The 22015-nt window shown below is 44.8% G+C and overlaps 1 protein-coding gene across 1 annotated transcript in view; it reads left to right on the top strand.

Annotated features, from left to right (window-relative positions):
- EIPR1 (EARP complex and GARP complex interacting protein 1) overlaps positions 1-22015 on the top strand; it is a 410026-nt gene that overhangs the window by 301570 nt on the left and 86441 nt on the right. The window contains exon 6 of the mRNA XM_075341075.1: positions 287-423. Coding sequence (XP_075197190.1) covers positions 287-423 — 137 coding nt within the window. The remainder of the gene's footprint in view (positions 1-286; positions 424-22015) is intronic.

Genomic DNA, 22015 nt, shown 5'->3' with positions numbered 1-22015 from the left:
CTGTGGGGGTCAGACTATATAGGATTATTTTGATCAAAACTAGAGTACGTGCAGAGTTTCTTCACATCATTTATTTGTTGATACCAGGGTCAGACTACAAAGTATTGTTTGTAGTCTGTAACTATGGAGACAAATAGGGTTGCATAGTAGCTGTAGACCCCAAATAGTCAATTTTATTCAAAACAACGGTACTTGTTTTATTTTCTGATGTTTTAACTCCTTTTAATGAAGGTCCTCAATTTTTATTGATAATGACTTTGTACACGGTCTTGTGTTTCCTTTACAGCTCGGAAGTTCTGCTACATTAGAAGGTAAAGGACAACTAAAGTTTACTTCCGGACGATGGAGCCCTCACCACAATTGTACCCAAGTCGCTACAGCCAATGATATCGCCATCCGTGGCTGGGACATAAGGAGTATGAGGTAATAAATTAGCTTGTGGTTCATAACAAGTAGTGAAGGAGCAATCAGGAGGATAAATTCTCAATAAGGAAGAATTATCATCATGTCTGTCCTCTTGCATTTTAATTAGGTATTTGCAATTAGTTCTTATCTCAACTGACAAGATGTGTCCTTCCTTACTTTTCCTCCAAGATTTTGCAAAATCAGTGGCGTTAGACAATTAGCAAAAAAAAACAAAAACTTTACTCTGTTGGGTAATGTTTATGCTGCATAGACCTGCAAAGAAAAATTAGCGGAAGCTAAAGGGGTGGCCTGAAATTAACATAAACATTTAAAATCATTATTTTTAATATAATAATATAATCTTTTTTCTAATATACTTTCATTAAAGCTCCCTACCGTTCCTATCTGCTTTATTTTAAAATTCTTTTTTACCTACTTTAGTATTGATGACGTTTCATTTGAGAATCTACAGTGCATGCCCAGATATTCAAATGGGACGTCATCATTTCCACAGCCTCTGTCCTCACCCTGAAACAAATCATCATCAGTGAAGTCCTTTTCAGGGGCTGGGCTAGTCTCTGCTGTACTGAGCATGCGTTGGTTGTCCGTTTCAATATATGCTGCTCAGTACAAGATCCCTTGTCACTGTGTGATATTCTTTTTAATGCACAGTGACAGTGCGCTCCCTCTCCGGCTCTAAGGAGAAGTTATAACCTGGTAGGAGAACGCACTGTCAGTATGCATTGTAAGGAGAAATCCCAGAGAGCAGGGAAAGCAGAAACCATCCCTGCACCTGAAAGTGACATCTGTTTTGGGTGCGATGCTGGTCTTGTATTACTGGATTTTTTCCTTACAATGCACATTGACAGTGTACTCTCTTGCCGGCTCGTAATTTCTCATACCTGACGGGAGAGGGCACTGTCACTGTGCATTGAATCCCGCACAGTGACAAGGGAGTTCATACTGAACATATGCCGGAATTGACAACTGACGCTCAGTAGATATCGGGCTAGCCCAGCCCATGATAAGGATGTCAGTGATGGTGCTTTAGGGCGTGGACAGAGGTTGCAGGAGCCACTTCTCCTTATGATGACCCATTTGAATATCACAGCATGCACTGGGATCTTATCAAACAAAATGTTATCAAACTGGAGTAGGTTAAAAAAAAGTTAGATTAGTGAGGTAACAGTAGGAACTTTTTCATTAGGCTGTATTAGAAAAGAGATTTAGATTATTGCATTAAAGAAATAGACATGAAGGATTAAAATCAATGTTAGTTTCGGAGCATTCCTTCGAGGTGGACACATCTGTACAATAACATTTCATTTAGCAGATCACTGTTTTGTGTTAAGACACTAAATATATTTGCCAAGGTTTTGTTCATGTTTGTAAAGGAACATAAAAGCCTCTGCTTTGTCGATGACCTTCTTAAAAATAGATGAGCTTTGGTGGCCATCACCGCAGGCTGCTGTGTTTCCTTAGAAATGTTACGTATATGAAGCACTGATGATCTGTTTACCCCAGCCTAGATGTTTCACACGGAATGATTTTCAGATTTCGGAAAACACATGGCTCCCCTCACAGTAGCGCTCAGAGACTCCAGGAGGGGTCTCCCTGGGTTTTCATACATTTTTACAGCAAGTTGATTGCAATATTAATTAAAATGATCAGAACCTAAATGGACCCAAATCTGGTATAAATGTCTGAGATGGGCACACCACTTTTAGGTGTCAATGATAGAGATCAAATACAGCTGTTCTTTGTCAGATTTATTTATCTTTTTACCAGCCTTCAGCTCGATCTTGAGCCATGGCAACTTGATGGATAAACATTCTGTAGGAAGATCAATCTTGTACAACCCTAGAAAAAGTCCATCAAGGTCTTCCCCGATATTTTCTTGATTGTATCAAACCATCGGTTTGCTGGTCTTCCTCTTTGCCTTTTTCCGTTATTCTTCTAACCATGATGTTCTTCTCCAGGGATTGCACTCTTCATATGATGTGTCCAAAGTAGGCAAATCATAGCTTGGTGATCCTTGCTTTGAATGACATGTCTGGCTTAATTTGTTCTTCTTTCTATCCATGGTGTTAAAATGCTTCTCCAGCACCACATTTCAAAGGCGTTGAGTCTTCTTCTGTCTTGTTTCTTTATCGTTCAGGTTTCACATCCATATGTTACTGCAGAAAAGACCAGACTATGTATGAGTTCCATGTTTGAGCTTTCCATATTGATACTCTGTAATAAGTCCTTCATTCCTATGCTTGTTGCTTTCAATGTTGTATCATCTGCGTATTTTTTTGGCAAGTCCAGCCTTCCTGAAAATACCTTCTGCATATAAATTGAAGAGAAATGGTGACCGTGTACAGCCTTGTCTGACGCCTCGTTCTACTTTTAACCATGCCGTTTTCCATTCGGACTGTTGCTTCTTGATCGATGTAAAGGTTCCTGATGAAGCTGATCAGATGGTTCAGCACACCTACAAGTATATTCTTCATGGTATTTCAAAGTATCTGGTGTTCAACACAGTAAAAGGCTTTGTTTCACCTTTTCCATTATCCAACTAATGTTCGCAATTACACCTCTTGTTACTCTGCCTTTTCTGAATACTACTTGTTTCTCTGGCAGCTCTTCGTAAAAGTAAGGCCTCCTTCACACTCACACAACTGTGTAAAAAAGCATGTTTTGCACAGTCCCTTTTGGACATCCATACGGCCATCCATGTCTTCGTGTTTGCCATCCATGTGCCGTCCGTTGACAGCCATGTAACCGATACTGGAAACAAAAACATGTTACTGAAATGAATGGGGTTTTTTATGTGTAAAAGATGTGCAAAGTCAGAAAAATGATAGATAAATGCGAGATAGAAAGATAAGATAGTGATAGATATACATTGGGTACGGAAAGTATTCAGACCTCTTTAAATTTTTCACTCTTTGTTTCATTTCAGCCATTTGGTAAATTCAAAAACATTCATTTTTTTTCTTGTTAATGTACACTCTGCTCCCCATCTTGACAAAAAAAAAACACAAATGTAGACATTTTTGCAAATTTATTAAACAAGAAAAACTGAAATATCACATGGTCCTAAGTATTCAGACCCTTTGCTCAGACACTCATATTTAGGTCACATGCTGTCCATTTCTTGTGATCCTGCTTGAGATGGCTCTACTCCTTTATTGGAGTCCAGCTGTGTTTAGTTAACCTGATAGGACTTCATTTGAAAAGGTACACACTTGTCTATATAAGACCTCACAGCTCACAGTGCATGTCAGACAAAATGAGAATCATGAGGTCAAAAAACTGCCCAAGGAGCTCAGAGACAGAATTGTGGCAAGGCATAGATCTGGCAAAGGTTCCAAAAGAATTTCTACAGTACTCATGGTTCCTGAGAGCACAGTGGACTCCATAATCCTTAACCTCTTCACGACCTTTGACGGATATATCCGTCATGGAGCGTGTGACGTTAAGGCCCGCCCCCTGCCGCGGGCAGGATGCGACGATCCGCGCACATATCAGCTGTTTTTAACAGCTGACGTGTGTGCCTGCATGTTCCGAGTGGAATCGCATGCCATCCGGAACATTTAGCCCCTTACATCTCGCTGCCAAAGTCTGACAGTGAGATGTATATGCGCGCGCCATGATTTTCACTTACCGCCGCCCCCACCGGACGTCACGTGCGTGATCACGTGACGTTCGGTGGTTGCCATGGTAGCACAGAGTCATGTGATGACGCCTGTAGCTAACATGAGTCACTTCCGTTCCTTTCAATGCCGGAATACAGCCGGCATTGAAAGTAAAGCACCATATCTGCAGTTCTCAGCTCTGTAGCTGAGATCTGCAGATAGTGCAGAGTGATTGGATTGCTGATTGCAATAGCCCCCTAGGGGGACAAGTAAAATAAAAAAAAAAGTAAAAAAAAAAGTTTTAAAAAATAAAAAAAACACAAAAAAACCTATAAGTTCAAATCACCCCCCTTTCGCCCCATTGATAATTAAGGGGTTAAAAAAATAAAAAATATACACATTTGGTATCGCCGCGTTCAGAAATGCCCAATCTATCAAAATCTAAAATCAATTAATCTGATCAGTAAACGGCGTAGCGGCAAAAAAATTCCAAACGCCAAAATTACGTTTGTTGGTCCCCGCAAGTTTTGCGCAAAATACAATAACAGACGATCAAAACGTAGCATCTGCGCAAAAATTGTTCCATTAAAAACGTCAGCTTGAGACGCAAAAAATAAACAGTCACTGAGCCATAGATCCCAAAAAATGAGAACGCTACGGGTTTCAGAAAATGGCGTAAAACCTGCGCCACTTTTATTAGACAAACTTGGGATTTTTTTTAACCCCTTAGATACAAGTAAACCTATACATATTTGGTGTCTACAAACTCGCACCGACCTCAGGCATAACAATGACACATCAGTTTTACCATATAGTGAACACGGTGAATAAAATATCCCCAAAACTATTGTGCGATCACACTTTTTTGCAGTTTTTCCACACTTGGAATTTTTTTGCTGTTTTCCAGTACACCATATGAAAAAACTTATGGTTTCATTTAAAAGTACAACTCGTCCCGCAAAAAACAAGTCCCCATATGGCAAGATTGACGGAAAAATAAAAAAGTTCCGGCTCTCGGAAGAAGGGGAGCAAAAAACAAAAACGCAAAAACAGAAAAGGCTCTGGGGCTGAAGGAGTTAAATGGAAGAAGTTTGAGACCACCAGAACTCTTCCTAGAAGTGGCCGTCCAGCCAAACTGAGCAATCGTGGGAGAAGAGCCTTGCTGAGAGAGGTAAAGAAGAACCCCAAGATCACTGTGGCTGAGCCTCTAGCTCCAGAGAGGTAGTAGGGAGATGGGAGAACGTTCCACAAAGTCAACTATCGCTGCAGCCCTCCACCAGTTGGGCCTTTATGGCAGAGTCGCCCAACGGAAGCCTTTCCTCAGTGAAGACATATGAAAGCCCACATAGAGTTTGTAAAAAACACATGAAGGACTCCCAGACTGTGAGAAATAAGATTATATGGTCTGATGAGACCAGAGAATCTCGGTGATAATTCTAAACGGTATGTGTGGAGAAAACCAGGCACTGCTCATCACCTGCCCAATACAATCCCAACAGTGAAATATTGTGGTGGCAGCATCATGCTATGGGGCTATTTTTCAGCTACAGGGACAGGATGACTGCTTGCAATTAAAGGAAAAATGAATGCAGCCAAGTACAGATATATCCTTGAAGAAAACCTCTTCCAGAGTGCTCTGGTCCTCAGACTTTCCAGAAGATAAACCTTCAAAAAATACAATGACCCTAAGCACACAGCTAAAATAATAAGGGAGTGGCTTCAGAACAACTCTGTGTCCATTCTTGACTGGCCCAGCCAGAGCCCTGACCTGAACCCAATTGAACATCTCTGGAGAGACCTGAAAAAGGCTGTCCACCAACATTCACCATCCAACCTGACAGAACTTTAGAGTATCTGCAAGGAAGATTGGCAGAGGATCCCCAAATCCAGATGTGAAAAACTTGTTGCATCATTCCCAAGAAGACTCATGGCTGTACTAGGTCAAAAGGGTGCTTCTACTCAATATTGAGCAAAGGGTGTGAACACTTATGACCATGTCATATTTCAGTTCTTCTTGTTTAATAAATGTGCAAACATTTTTACATTTCTGTTTTTTTTCTGTCAAGATGGGGTGCAGAGTGTGCATTAATAAGAAAAAAAAGAACGTTTTTGAATTTACCAAATGGCTGTAATGAAACAGAGTGAAAAATTTAAAGGAGTCTGAATACTTTCCGTACCCACTGTATATATTGAGATATTTAGATAGCTTGTACAGCTATTTAGCAGTGTTAATAGTTTACGAAGAAAAAAAACTTGAGGTTCGCACTAATTTATCTAACAGCATAGGTACAACAACAACAACCACATCCACTTCCTTGTAACAGCGCAGTGTTCAGCTGTGCACAAGTGGAAATACCCAGCTATCCACAAGCCCAAACACTAAACGGTCACATTTCCAGACTTCTTGCCCTGGAAATGTTGCCCTTTAGGCTTGTGGACACTGAGGTTTTCTGTCCCTCCGCACTCGGTCCCCAGCCACCACTATTTCTCTCGGTGTGCCGGCCCCACCATACATAAGCATGTGTCCCATTACATCACCTGTGCCCTTACCAACGCAGTTACTGGGAAGATCCACTTGGCTACCAATACGTGGACAAGTGCTTGTGGTCAGGGATGCTACATTTCCCTGACTGCACACTGGATGATCCTTGTGGAGGCTGGAACAGAGTTGGATCAAGGGATGCAACACGTGCTACCGACACCTAGAATTATGGGGCCTAGTTCCATCATGGGTTCCCGTACTTCCTACAACAGTTTCTGCACCCCCTCCTCCTCCTCATCCTCCATCTACGAATTGTTGTCCCTATTAGTCGCAAGCTGTAAGCACTACAGCACTGCCTCGGTGAAACAGGCTCTGCTGAAACTGATATCTTTAGGTTACAAAGAGCACATCGCTGCAGAGTTGTTAAAAGGTCTAACAAGCCAGACATAATTGTTTTTTGCCGTTGAACCTACAACCAGGCATAGTTGTGTATGGTAATGGCTATAACCTGGTGGGGGTTCTGAAGCTGACACTTGTACCCTACCTGGCCCACATGCTCAACTTAGTGGTTCAGCTTTTTCTGAAAACCTACCCTGATTTTCTTCAGCTGCTTGTCGAGGTGCGCTGCATGTGCGCCCATATCCGCACATCACCAGTCTGGTAGTTCTGCAGCAGTGCTTACAAGTGCCAGTTCACCAACTGGTTTACGACCTACCCAGGGGTGGGATTCAAATTTTTAACAACATGTTCTCTGTAAACCCAGCACATTTAAGAACCACACCCATTTTGTTAGCCACACCCATTTTTACGCACTTTCCTCAACCAAAAAATACAAGTAATTTAAAATAAAATCTCCTTCCCCTGCTATACCTTCACTCTCCTGGCCAGCACCAGTTGTTCCAGTCACTGTCAGTCATATTGTATTAAATGATTTTTATACAGTTTTTTTTAAAAATTATTACTAAAGGAGCCCTGCTAAAATTGGAACGGACGACCTTCCCCCTACAGATCTCATCCCATTATGGCCTCTTTCCCCATACAGATCTCATCCCATGTGGCCTCTTTCCCCTGCAGATCCCATCCCATTATGGCCTTTTTCCCCTGCAGATCCCATCCCATTATGGCCTTTTTCCCCTGCAGATCCCATCCCATTATGGCCTCTTTCCCCTGCAGATCTCATCCCATTATGGCCTCTTTCCCCCTGCAGATCCCATCCCATTATGGCCTCTTTCCCCCTGCAGATCCCATCCCATTATGGCCTCTTTCCCCCTGCAGATCCCATTCCATTATGGCCTCTTTTCCCCCGCAGATCCCATCCCATTATGGCCTCTTTCCCCCTGCAGAACCCATCCAATTATGGCCTCTTTCCCCTGCAGATCTTATCCCATTATGGCCTCTTTCCCCAGCAGATCCCATCCCATTATGGCCTCTTTCCCCAGCAGATCCCATCCCATTATGGCCTCTTTCCCCAGCAGATCCCATCCCATTATGGCCTTTTTCCCCTGCAGATCTCATCCCATGTGCTCCTTTTCCCCTGCAGATCCTGTCCCATATGGCTTCTTTCCCCATATAGCCACATATAGCTACCATCTTAATGTGGCTCCTCTCCCCATATAGCCACATATAGCTCCCATCTTAATGTGGCCCCTCTCCCTATATAGCGCTCCCATCTTATGTGGCCTCTCCCCATATAGCCACATATAGCTGCCATCTTAATGTGGCTCCTCTCCCTGCAGCTTCTCCTGTCTTCCGTCCTCCTCCGCGGCTCGTCTCTGCACTCTGACGCTGACAGACGGCAGGAGGAGGAGCTACCTCCTCACACTGCCGTCCCCTCTGCACGCCGGGTCATGGAGCAGACAGGCTCCACTGTACCCGGAAGTGCGGCGCAGAGGTATGGGGATTAATTTGTGCTAGTGTCTTAAAGAGACACTAACACAAATGAATACAGGGAACCGGGTCGCCAGAGCTGTTTCTTGCCGGTTCTGGGAACCGGCTGCTATTTTAACAACCGGTTCTCCAGAACCGGACAGAACCGGCTGAATCCCACCCCTAGACCTACCCATGTGCTGGAGCTCAACATTACACATGTTGGCAAGTCTTTGTGAACAACAGAGGGCAGTAGTTGAATACCAGCTACAACATGCTTATCGGTATACAAGTCAGCCTCCGCACATAAAAATCCACAAGTGGCCATGTATGTCTAACATCTGTGCGGTTCCCCAAAGCGTTGAGGAATTAACCAAGATGGTGAGCGACGACGTTGATAATCAGTGTAACCATCCAGCTTCTGTGTCTACTCAAATGCCTGCTGCTCACAATTAAAGAGGAAGCTTTACATGCTGACCAGATGTTGATGGAGGAAGAAAGTACATTGGGTAATACTGTCCAGCCCATCTCATCTCATCTTCTCAGCACGGATTGGGTGATATTGAGGAGGCTGAGGAGGAGGAACAGGAGATGGTTGCCAGCACTACCAAAGGTACTTCCAACACCAGCTTCTTGTCTGTTCAGTGTGGAAGTACCAAGTAAGGAGGAGAGAGATGAAGAGGAGATGGAGAGTCATCCTACTCGTGGGGACAGAGAAGTATTTCCTGTTGGGAGTCTGGCACACATGGCAGACTTTGTCCCACTACCTTTCCCATCGTGATCCTTGCGTAATATGCATTTTGTCCAACACCGCTTACTGGTTGTGGAACTTTTTCGATCCACACTACACTCCCTTAGAGAAGTTCTGTCACTTATCCATGTTATGTAAATAAAAGCTTATAACCTGACTTAAATTAATCCATTGGTTTTATAAATTACTCTTTTGAGAGGTGAAACCCTCCCAAATTTGATTTAGGTTATGAAAATAAATTTGCTGCAAAGCTGAAATATTGATCATTTAATGAACACAGAAAGGTCAGATTTTGGCAAGACAAAAGTTTTGTCGCCTTATCATCTAATGCACTCAATCCTAGTTTACATCCTCACCTGTGCTCACTAAATGATTGGTTAATTAGTCGGTGTGTATAAAAAGAAACCCAGCACCCCAGACCTTCTCTTGAACTGCAACTTGACCTCTGATAACATTCCAAAAATCCACCCTGCGACCAAAGCCTTGATTATTAAGAGGCTGAAGACCAGATCCACTACAGAGGTGGCTGGCACCTTTAATGTGTGTCAGCGTCAAGTACAAAGAATTAAAAAAAATATTTGAAGAGACTGGAGATGTTTTTGACAAGCCCAGGCCCTTGCACTGAGGAGCAGCTTCCGTCGGGTCACTCTGCTATAAAGGCCCGACTGGTGGAGGGCTGCATCTCTGGAGCTCAGCTACAGTGATGTTGGGGTTCTTCTTTACCTTTCTCAGCAAGGCTCTTCTCCCACAATTGCTCAGTTTGGCTGGACGGCCACTTCTAGGAAGAGTTCTGGTGGTCCCAAACTTCTTCCATTTAAGGATTATGGAGGCCACTGTGCTCTTAGGAACTTTGAGTACTGCAGAATTTTTTTTGTAACCTTGGCCAGATCTGTGCCTTGCCAAAATTTTGTCTCTGAGCTCCTTGGGCAGTTCCTTTTGACCTCATGATTCTCATTTGATCTGACATGCACTGTGAGCTGAGACATATAGACAGGTGTGTGCCTTTCCAAATCAAATCCTATTAGTTTAATTAAACACAGCTGGACTCCAATGAAGGAGTAGAACCATCTCAGGGAGGATCACAAGGAAATAGACAGTATGAGTGTCTGAGCAAAGAGTCTGAATAGTTATGACCATGTGATATTTCAGTTTTTCTTGTTTAATAAATTTGCAAAAATTTCTACATTTCTGTTTTTTTTCCTGTCAAGATGGGATGCAGAGTGTACATTAACCCCTTAACGACCCTTGACGTACTGCGTACGTCATGGTGACATAGTGCTAAACGACCCATGACATACCCAGTACGTCATGGCGAAATCGTGGCCCCGGAGCCCCGGTGAGTGCAATCGGTTCACACAAACCTTAGATTCGGGGAGGAGGGGACTTCTGCCTGACCTCAGGAGGGGTGGTGCCTCCTCCCCGGACCTACGGAGGCTGTGATTGGCTGAGCGGTGTTCGTCAGCCAATCACAGCCACTGTAATGTTTCAACCATTGTTGAAACATTGAAATCCAGCCATATCAGTGCAGCTGTAGCACTGATTATTGGCTGGAGCTGGGTGATCGGTGCTTCACCCGCCCCCAGCTCTGATTGGAGAGATCGGCCTTGTGACAGATCTCTCCAATCACCATGTATCTGGGGACGGTGACGACTCCCCTCCGCTTTACTCCGTCCGTGGAAGCCGAGGGAAGCGATCCCTGCAAGTGCCCTGGTAAGCCCCTTCCCCCGATCCACTGCAACCGCCGCTGATCCCCCGATCCGCTGCCACCACTGTCGATCCCCTGATCCGCTGCCACTGCGGCCGATCTCCTCTATCTGCTGCAGCCGCCTCCATCTGCCACCGCTCTTTCCCATCAGCCGCTGCCCCCCTCCGTGAGCTGCTGCCCGCTCTCTCCCATCCTCATCTGCTGCCCCCTCCACCATCTCACACCCTGTGCGATCTGCTGCTGCCTCCGCCATCTCACCTTCCTGATCTGCTGCCCGCTGTCCGCCATCTCACCTTCCGGATCTGCTGCCCACTGTCCGCCATCTCCCCTTCCCGATCTGCTGCCCGCTGTCTGCCATCTCCCCTTCCCAATCTGCTGCCCGCCTCCGCCATCTCACCTTCCCGATCTGCTGTCCGCCATCTCACCTTCCCGATCTGCTGCCCGTTGTCCGCCATCTCACCTTCCCGATCTGCTGCCCCCTCCCCATTTCACCTTCCCGATCTGCTGCCCGCCTCCGCCATCTCACCTTCCCGATCTGCTGCCCACTCTCCGCCATCTCACCTTCCCGATCTGCTGCCTGCCCTCCGCCATCTCACCTTCCCGATCTGCTGCCCGCCCTCCCCCATCTCATCTTCCCGATCTGCTGCCCACTGTCCGCCATCTCACCTTCCCGATCTGCCCGCTGTCTGCCATCTCACCTTCCCGATCTGCTGCCCGCTCTCCACCATCTCACCTTCCCGATCTGCTGCCCGCTGTCCGCCATCTCACCTTCCCGATCTGCTGCCCGCTGTCCGCCATCTCACCTTCCGGATCTGCTGCCCGCCTCCACCATCTCACCTTCCCGATCTGCTGTCCGCCATCTCACCTTCCCGATCTGCTGCCCGTTGTCCGCCATCTCACCTTCCCGATCTGCTGCCCCCTCCCCATTTCACCTTCCCGATCTGCTGCCCGCCTCCGACATCTCACCTTCCCGATCTGCTGCCCGCTGTCTGCCATCTCACCTTCGCGATCTGCTGCCCGCTCTCCGCCATCTCACCTTCCCGATCTGCTGCCCGCTGTCTGCCATCTCACCTTCGCGATCTGCTGCCCGCTCTCCGCCATCTCACCTTCCCGATCTGCTGCCTGCCCTCCGCCATCTCACCTTCCCGATCTGCTGCCCGCCCTCCACCATCTCCCCTTCTCGATCTGCTGCCCACTCTCCCCTACCTCACCCGCCCCGATATGCTGCCCCCTCCCCATCTCACCCTCCCCGATCTCCTGCCCCCCTCCCTGATCTGCTGCCCCCTCTCTCACCCTCCCTGATCTGCTGCCTACTCTCTCCCATCCTCTTCATCTGAAGCCCCCTCACCCTCCCCGATCTGCTGCACCCTCTACCACCTCTCACCCTGATCTGCTGCCCACCCTCTTCCATCTGCGGCGCCCTCTCCCATCCTCCACCGCTCTTCCATCTGCCGCGCCCTCTCCCATCCTCCGCCGCGCCCTCTCCCATTCTCCGCCGCGCCCTCTCCCATCCTCCATCCATCTTTTTTTTTTCATCCAACCTAGTTCCCCCCTTTTTTTGCAGCACATCCGTGCGTGCGCCCTGATTTTTTTTTCTGTAAACTAAGAAAGAAATACAAATAAACTTAGTTTAGGGCCAGTAAAATTATACTGTAGTAATCGGCAACTGCAGTATTTTTTACTGAATAAATATTGTAAAGGTCAGCCCAGTGCCACACGTGAGAGCGATGCACGAGTCTCACATCGCATCATCCGGCATGGTCACTCTCTTCCAGACAGGAGTGTGCGGCTGTGCCGGATGACGCTCTCACGTGTGGTACTTGCCATAGTGTCAGTTGCAGGCGCTCATTATTTTATTATTTTATTTTTTTTTACTGACGTCCGTATTTTTTATTTCGCCAAACTCATTTTTTTGTATGGGGGGGGGTCTAGTTTCCAAAATGGGGTCACATGTGGGGGAGCTCCATTGTTTAGGCACCTCAGGGGGTCTCCAAATGCAACATGGCGTCTGCTAATAATTCCAACCAATTTTGCTGTGAAATGGCGCTCCTTCTCTTCTGAGCCCGCCATGCGCCCAAACAATTGATTTCCACCACATATGAGGTATCTGTGTACTCAGGAGAAATTGCACAATACGTTTTATGGTGCATTTTTTCCTGATACCCTTGTGAAAGAAAAGCTACCTGTTTGAGAAAACAATTTTGTGGTAAAAAAAAAATTATATTTTCATGGCTGAACATTACAAACGTTTGTGAAGCTTCTAGGGGTTCAAAGTGCTCACTAAACAGCTAGATAAATTCCATGAGGGGTCTAGTTTCCAAAATGGGGTCAATTGTGGGGGATGTCCATTGTTTAGTCACCTCAGGGGGGTCTCCAAACGCAACATGGCGTCCGCTAATAATTCCAACCAATTTTGCTGTGAAATGGCGCTCCTTCTTTCCTGAGCCCCGCCGTGTGCCCAAACAATTGATTTTCACCACATATGAGGTATCTGTGTACTCAGGAGAATTTGCACAATACGTTTTATGGTGCATTTTTTTCTGATACCCTTGTGAAAAAAAAGCTACCTGTTTGAAATAACAATTTCGTGGTAAAAAAAAATACAATTATTTTTACGGCTGAACATTACAAACTTTTGTGAAGCCTCCAGGGGTTCAAAGTGCTCATTAAACAGATTGATAAATTCCATGTGGGCTCTAGTTTCCAAAATGGGGTCACTTGGGGGGGAGCTCTATTGTTTAGGCACCTCAGGGGGTCTTCAAACCCGACATGGCGTCCGCTAATGAGTGCAGCTAATTTTGCACTCAAAAATTCAAATGGCGCTCCCTTGCCGTCCGAGTCCTCCGTGTGCCCAAACATTTGATTTCCACCACACATGAGGTATCTGTGTACTCAGGAGAAAATGGACAATACATTTTATGTTGCATTTTTCCTGATACCCTTGTGAAAATGCTAAATTTTATGGCTAAAGTAACATTTTTGTGTAAAAAAAATTAAATTTTTCATATTTTCCTTCTACATTGCTTTGCTTACTGTGAAGCTCCTAAAGGGTTAATAAACTTCTTGGATGTGGTTTCGAGCAGAGTGAGGGGTGCAGATTTTAGAATGGGGTCACTTTTGGGTATTTTCTGTTGCCTAGTTTTCTCAAATCACTGCAAATGTGATGTGGTACCTAAAACATTTTTTTTTGTAAATTTTGTTGGAAAAATGAGAAATTGCTGATAAACTTTGAACCCTTCTAACTTCCTAACGGAAAAAAAAATTGTTTCAAAAATTGCGCTGGTGTAAAGCAGACATGTGGGAAATGTTATTTAGTAACTATTTTGTGTGACATATCTCTCAGATTTATGGGCATGAAATTTCAAATTTTGAAAATTGTGAAATTTCAAAATTTTCGCCAAATTTCCGAAATTTTCACAAATAAACGCAAAACATATCGGCCTAAATTTACCACTGACATGAAGTACAATATGACACGAAAAAACAGTGTCAGAATCGCCAGGATCCGTTGAAGCATTCCAGAGTTATAACCTGTCAAAGTGACACTGGTAAAAATTGCAAAAAATGGCCGGGTCTTTAAGGTGAAAACAGGCTGGGGGTTGAAGTGGTTAATAAGAAAAAAAAAAAACTTTTTTGAATTTACCAAATGGCTGCAATGAAACAAAGAGTGAAAAATTTAAAGGGGTCTGAATACTTTCTCTACCCACTGTATTCCTCTTCCACAGTCCACACCATGAGGATTTCTTTCCATGCATTTATTGACCGATTCTACCTGTTTTTTTAAAAATATAAAATTTAAAAGTGAGACATCACTCCTGAAGGCCTAACAGTACAAACTGTTGTCTGTTGAATAGAAGATAATACGTAGGAGTCGCAATGTTTTTAAAATTGTACCAGAATAAGTCTCTTCCAGGGTGTATGCCTCCTTGTAATTTTAGCCTCACATTGAGGCATTCCCAGTTTTGGAGTCAGAATGCTTTTTTTATTGTACCAGAATTGAATCAGAGTCTCTTCTCTACATGTCTTCCAGGGGGTATTGCTGTCCCTCCTAATTTTTGGCAGACTTTGCACCTACTGCATAGGCTTTATAGGGTCTAAGAGTCCCACTACTTAACATTTTTAACAAAATGTTTATGAGGCCCTTCTCTATGCCTAAGGTCTAAAACACTCTTCCGCAAAAAAAGTCCGTGTCTCGCGGTCCGTTTTTTGGGTCCGTGTTCCGTTTTTTGGGGCGTTTCTCCGGTACGTATGGCATCCGTGTGATGGCGTATGCGAGCCATGTGTACGTGTAAAATGCCTGTGTATGTGTACGTGGAATGTCCGTGTGGAATGTCCGTTTGTGTGTTGCACAATGTCGTTGATACATGTCGTCTGACAGCAGACAAAGTTGCGCGATGAGAATGAACTCGGGTGAACTTCACCCAACTTCATTGTCATGCCGCGGTTCTGTCTGTGTGCCGCGTACTGATTAGCGGTCACCTGTGAAGGATTCACCAGTGACCGCTAATCCCCCGAGTGACTGAAGTGAGCAGCCCTCTCTTATACTTACCGCTCCCCGATCACCAGCGCAGTGAGGAACAGCTGTGCAGAGAATACGCGGCAACAATTGCTTTGAATATGCCTGCCGCTCATTAATCAATCTCGTATTCCTTGCTTTCCCCACCCACAGACGCCTGTGATTGGTTGCAGTCAGACACGCCCCCCACGCTGAGTGACAGTTCTGGGACTGTACCCGGCTCTTCCCGATTTGCCCTGGTGCGTTGGCAAATCGGGGTAATAAGGAGTTATTGGCAGCCCATAGCTGCCAATAAGTCTTAGATTAATCAGGTCAGGTTACCCGGTGGCCGGAGTCAACGCTGATTTCGCGGCTCATTTCAGTCATGGCCGGATTTGCGGTAACAGGTGGAGGACTCCAGCTATCACCGCATATCACCTGACTTGAGTCCTCCACCTGTTACCGCATATCAGCAGCTGAAATGAGCCGCAAGATCAGCGGTGACTTCAGTCAGGTGATGTGCGGTGACAGCTGGAGTCCTCCACTTGTGACCGCATATCAGGCCGTGGCTGAAGTGAGCCCGAGATCAGTAGTGACTTCAGTCAGGTGATGTGCGGTGTTATTGCTCATCACCTGAGTGATGTCAGCGCTAATCCCGCGGCTCACTTCAATAGAGGTCTGACAGCTGGAGGACTCCTGCGTTTTTTTAGGCCAAAAACGCTGCTCTTAGTAGTCACCCCAAAGATAAAAATGCTGCATGTTTGTGGTCAAAAAATGATGCAGCGTGTGCACATAGCTTAACATTACAGTTACCTGTGAATGCTTTTTCACCATTGAAAGTAATGAGAAATTATGTAAACACAGCAAAAATGGTACTTGTAAACATAGCCTAAAGGGCACTTTACACGCTGCGATATCTGTACCAATATCGCTAGCGAGCGTACCCACCCCTGTTGGTTGTGCATCACGGGCAAATCGCTGCCCGTGGCGCACAACATCGCTTACACCCGTCACACGGACTTGCCTTCCCTGCGACGTCGCTCTGGCCGGCGATTCGCCTCCTTTCTGAGGCGGTGGTTCGTGCAGCGTCACAGCGACGTCACACGGCAGCCGTCCAATAGCAGAGGAGGGGCGGAGATGAGCGGCCGGAACATGCCACCCACCTCCTTCCTTCCTCATTGCCGGTGGACGCAGGTAAGGAGATGTTCGTCGTTCCTGCGGTGTCACACACAGCGATGTGTGCTGCCGCAGGAACGATGAACAACATCGTACCTGCAGCAGCACTGATATTTGGAAAAGGAGCAACGTGTCAACGAGCAACGATTTTTCACGTTTTTGCGCTCGTTGATCGTCGCTCCTAGCTGTCACATGCTGCGATGTCGCTAACGGTGCCGGATGTGCGTCACTAACTACGTGACCCTGACGATATATCGTTAGCGATGTCGCAGCGTGTAAAGCACCCTTTAGGGGTGGAGGAGCTAGTTTTTCTCTCTTTTTAAATTTGCATTATATACAAGTCATTATACAAGAAGGAATGCTTCCTAACAACATTTATTACTGTAAAATCCATGTTATCTTCAGTTTGGTATGTTTTATTGTCCGTTCGTAAAAGTGGTGTAATAATCTGACAACATTGCTCCCAGCCAGGACCTGGAAGTCAGAGATTTGCCCAGGTATCATCCCCATGCTGTTCCCATTTCATTTGAGCATTTTTTCCATCTGTTTTAGTGATTTTACTGCCCCCCCCCTCAGACCTCCTGGGAGGGTCTTTTGGAAAAATATTTCAGTTTCCCATTGATTTCCATTATACTCGAGGTGAGTACCTGAGCAGTCCGATTTGCTTGATTCGAGTAGTGAGCACCTGAGCATTTTAGTGCAAGCTCCTCACAACTGACTACTTAACACTTAAAAGAACACAATAGATTTGTAATTTAAACAGTTCAATTTTGTTTTCCACAGTCTGAAATATTTTCTGCATAATCATGAAACTCAGTCTTCTATAAATCCTACAGAGCACAAAGGGATTAATCTTTTGCTGATCAGCTCCATCTCCAGCTGGTGGCCCATAGAAACCTTTCCCCCTTAGCCAAAATCTTTTGTACCACTGCAGTGTGCGGAGCAGGGAGTCTTCTGCTGTAGCCAGTTGTCCTACAGCCAGGACACTGGGGAATAGAAGAAGGGGGACTTGGTGTAGCTACTGAGACATACAAACAAACATTCTTAGTTTATTTCCCATTTTTAACTCTAATTTCAAACAAAATAGGATAAAAGTAATTAGGAAGATAAAAGGAATATTCCAGGACTAAATTTTTTCAGCATATCAGCATGTTCTAGGTTAAAATAATAAAAAAGAGCTGTTGCTTCTCTTCTGTATTGCCTCTCTGACTGCTTCAGTTGTTTACCTGCTGTAGCAGTAACATTATGACTTCAGGGCACATCACTGCTGCAGCCAATCACTAAGCTCATCAGCTTGTGCCGTCCACTTTGACAGTGATTGGCTGCAGCAGTCACGTGTGCTGTTGTTGTGATGTCACTTTTTGAGCTTGTCAACAAAAACCAGGAGTGGAGCAGTGGAGTCTAAGGCTAGTTTCACACATCCAGCTTTTCGCCGGTTTGCCGGATTCAGTGGACGCCAGTACAGTGTAATACAGTACAATAGCAGCGCGGAAACTTCCTGGTCACATGCTCCGGTCACATGACAGCATGTGACTGGAGCTTGTCGCGATGCCATTGTACTGTATACACTGTACTGGAGTGCGCCAAATCCGGCAAACCGGCGAAAAGCCGGATTTGTGAAATTAGCTTTAGTAACAGCCCTTTTTATTATTTTCACATAGTGCAAGTTAACAGGCTGAAGAACCTTATTCCCCAAAAACACTTTTCCACCTTCAGGAAAGTGAATGTCAATAGCTCTAAAATTACAATCAGAGCAGCGGCAGCTCCCGGCCAATGCTTGGGTCTCTGTTTTGGTCTCATCAGCAGGCGCATCACTGCTGTAACCATTCACTGAGCTCGGCGGCTTATGCTGTCTCCCTCAGCACGGCTGCTGAGCCCAGTGATTAGCTGCAGTGGTGATTCGCGCTATTCACATGGCATCATAGCTAAAGCCAAAACCCTGAGACCCGAGCAGCGGCTTATTGGGAATAAACAGCCACTACAAAGTTTCTGAATAAAGACGGAAAACCACTGTAAAAAAAAAAAGTTTATCTGTATATAAATATATTTATATAGACACATACCAGAGTGTATATATGTGTGTGTGTGTGTGTGTATATATATGTATGTATGTATGTATGTATGTATATGTGTGTGTGTGTGTGTGTGTGTATATATATATATATATATATATATATATATATATATACATATACACATATATATATATATATATATATATATATATATATACATGTATATATATATGTGTGTGTGTGTGTGTGTATATATATATATATATATATATATATATATATATATATATATATATATATATTTATATATATATATGTGTGTGTGTATATATATATATATGTATATATATGTGTGTGTGTGTGTATATATATCTATATATATATATATTACAGTTAGGTCCAGAAATATTTGGACAGTGACACAATTTTCGCGAGTTGGGCTCTGCATGCCACCACATTGGATTTGAAATGAAACCTCTACGACAGAATTCAAGTGCAGATTGTAACGTTTAATTTGAAGGTTTGAACAAAAATATCTGATAGAAATTGTAGGAATTGTACACATTTCTTTACAAACACTCCACATTTTGGGAGGTCAAAAGTAATTGGACAAATAAACCAAACCCAAACAAAATATTTTTATTTTCAATATTTTGTTGCGAATCCTTTGGAGGCAATCACTGCCTTAAGTCTGGAACCCATGGACATCACCAAACGCTGGGTTTCCTACTTCTTAATGCTTTGCTAGGCCTTTACAGCCGCAGCGTTCAGGTCTTGCTTGTTTGTGGGTCTTTCCGTCTTAAGTCTGGATTTGAGCAAGTTAAATGCATGCTCAATTGGGTTAAGATCTGGTGATTGACTTGGCCATTGCAGAATGTTCCACTTTTTTGCACTCATGAACTCCTGGGTAGCTTTGGCTGTATGCTTGGGGTCATTGTCCATCTGTACTATGAAGCGCCGTCCGATCAACTTTGTGGCATTTGGCTGAATCTGGGCTGAAAGTATATCCCGGTACACTTCAGAATTCATCCGGCTACTCTTGTCTGCTGTTATGTCATCAATTAACACAAGTGACCCAGTGCCATTGAAAGCCATGCATGCCCATGCCATCACGTTGCCTCCACCATGTTTTACAGAGGATGTGGTGTGCCTTGGATCATGTGCCGTTCCCTTTCTTCTCCAAACTTTTTTCTTCCCATCATTCTGGTACAGGTTGATCTTTGTCTCATCTGTCCATAGAATACTTTTCCAGAACTGAGCTGGCTTCATGAGGTGTTTTTCAGCAAATTTAACTCTGGCCTGTCTATTTTTGGAATTGATGAATGGTTTGCATCTAGATGTGAACCCTTTGTATTTACTTTCATGGAGTCTTCTCTTTACTGTTGACTTAGAGACAGATACACCTACTTCACTGAGAGTGTTCTGGACTTCAGTTGATGTTGTGAACGGGTTCTTCTTCACCAAACAAAGTATGCGGCGATCATCCACCACTGTTGTCATCCGTGGACGCCCAGGCCTTTTTGAGTTCCCAAGCTCACCAGTCAATTCCTTTTTTCTCAGAATGTACCCGACTGTTGATTTTGCTACTCCAAGCATGTCTGCTATCTCTCTGATGGATTTTTTCTTTTTTTTTTCAGCCTCAGGATGTTCTGCTTCACCTCAATTGAGAGTTCCTTAGACCGCATGTTGTCTGGTCACAGCAACAGCTTCCAAATGCAAAACCACACAACCGCAAAACTTGTGTCACTGTCCAAATATTTCTGGACCTAACTGTATATATATATGTGTGTGATACAGTATATTACAAAAGTAAGTACACCGGTCACATTTTTGTAAATATTTAATTACTGTACAGTGCCTACAAGTAGTATTCAACCCCCTGCAGATTTAGCAGGTTTACACATTCGGAATTAACTTGGCATTGTGACATTTGGACTGTAGATCAGCCTGGAAGTGTGAAATGCACTGCAGCAAAAAAGAATGTTATTTCTTTTTTTTTTTTTTTTTTTAAATTGTGAAAAGTTTATTCAGAGGGTCATTTATTATTCAACCCCTCAAACCACAAGAATTCTGTTTGGTTCCCCTAAAGTATTAAGAAGTATTTCAGGCACAAAGAACAATGAGCTTCACATGTTTGGATTAATTATCTCTTTTTCCAGCCTTTTCTGACTGATTAAGACCCTCCCCAAACTTGTGAACAGCACTCATACTTGGTCAACATGGGAAAGACAAAGGAGCATTCCAAGGCCATCAGAGACAAGATCGTGGAGGGTCACAAGGCTGGCAAGGGGTACAAAACCCTTTCCAAGGAGTTGGGCCTACCTGTCTCCACTGTTGGGAGCATCATCCGGAAGTGGAAGGCTTATGGAACTACTGTTAGCCTTCCACGTCCTGGACAGCCTTTGAAAGTTTCCACCCGTGCCGAGGCCAGGCTTGTCCGAAGAGTCAAGGCTAACCCAAGGACAACAAGGAAGGAGCTCCGGGAAGATCTCATGGCAGTGGGGACATTGGTTTCAGTCAATACCATAAGTAACGTACTCCACCGCAATGGTCTCCGTTCCAGACGAGCCCGTAAGGTACCTTTACTTTCAAAGCGTCATGTCAAGGCTCGTCTACAGTTTGCGCATGATCACTTGGAGGACTCTGAGACAGACTGGTTCAAGGTTCTCTGGTCTGATGAGACCAAGATCGAGATCTTTGGTGCCAACCACACACGTGACGTTTGGAGACTGGATGGCACTGCATACGACCCCAAGAATACCATCCCTACAGTCAAGCATTGGCGTTTGGTTTTGGGGCTCCTTTGCATTGATCAATACAATGGCTAAATATCTCTCATTTCTATTCTTCATAGCAGTTAGGGTACTTTCACACATCCGGATTTTTGCTCTGCGGCACAATACGGCGTTCTGCAGAAAAACCGCAACCGGCTTTTGTAACGCCGATTGCGGTTTTTTTTGCATTGACTTACATTAGTGCCGCATTGTGCCGTAGGGGCTTGCGTTCGGTCCGGTTTTTGCCGCATGCGGCAGATTTAGCCGATGCGGCGGCCGGATCGAACGTACCCTGCAACGTTTTTTGCTCCGGCAAAAAACACCGCATCGCGCCGCATCCGGCCGCTGCGGCGCATTTTCAATGCATCCCTATGGAGGCCGGATGCGGCGCGATGCGGAAAAAACCGCATCCGGTCGCCGCATGCGGTATTTTCCACTGCGCATGCTCAGTAGCATGCCGCAACCGGAAAAAACCGGACCGGCCGCATGTAAAAACTGATGCAAAGGATGCGGTGTTTTCACCGCATCCGTTGCATAGTTTTCACAGCCGGATTGAGCCGCAGGGCTCAAACCGGATGTGTGAAAGTAGCCTTATGCAGATACCATTTTCATGTTTTTCACTTATTTCAGATAGTCCATTGTATTTTTCAGTCTAGTATTCATATAGCAGTTATGCTTTTCATTATTCCCCTATACATTGTGACTGGTGTGCAACTCTTTATC

Source organism: Anomaloglossus baeobatrachus, chromosome 3, assembly GCF_048569485.1.
Source record: "Anomaloglossus baeobatrachus isolate aAnoBae1 chromosome 3, aAnoBae1.hap1, whole genome shotgun sequence".
NCBI lineage: Eukaryota > Metazoa > Chordata > Amphibia > Anura > Aromobatidae > Anomaloglossus > Anomaloglossus baeobatrachus.
This window is presented reverse-complemented; position numbering and strand designations above follow the sequence as displayed.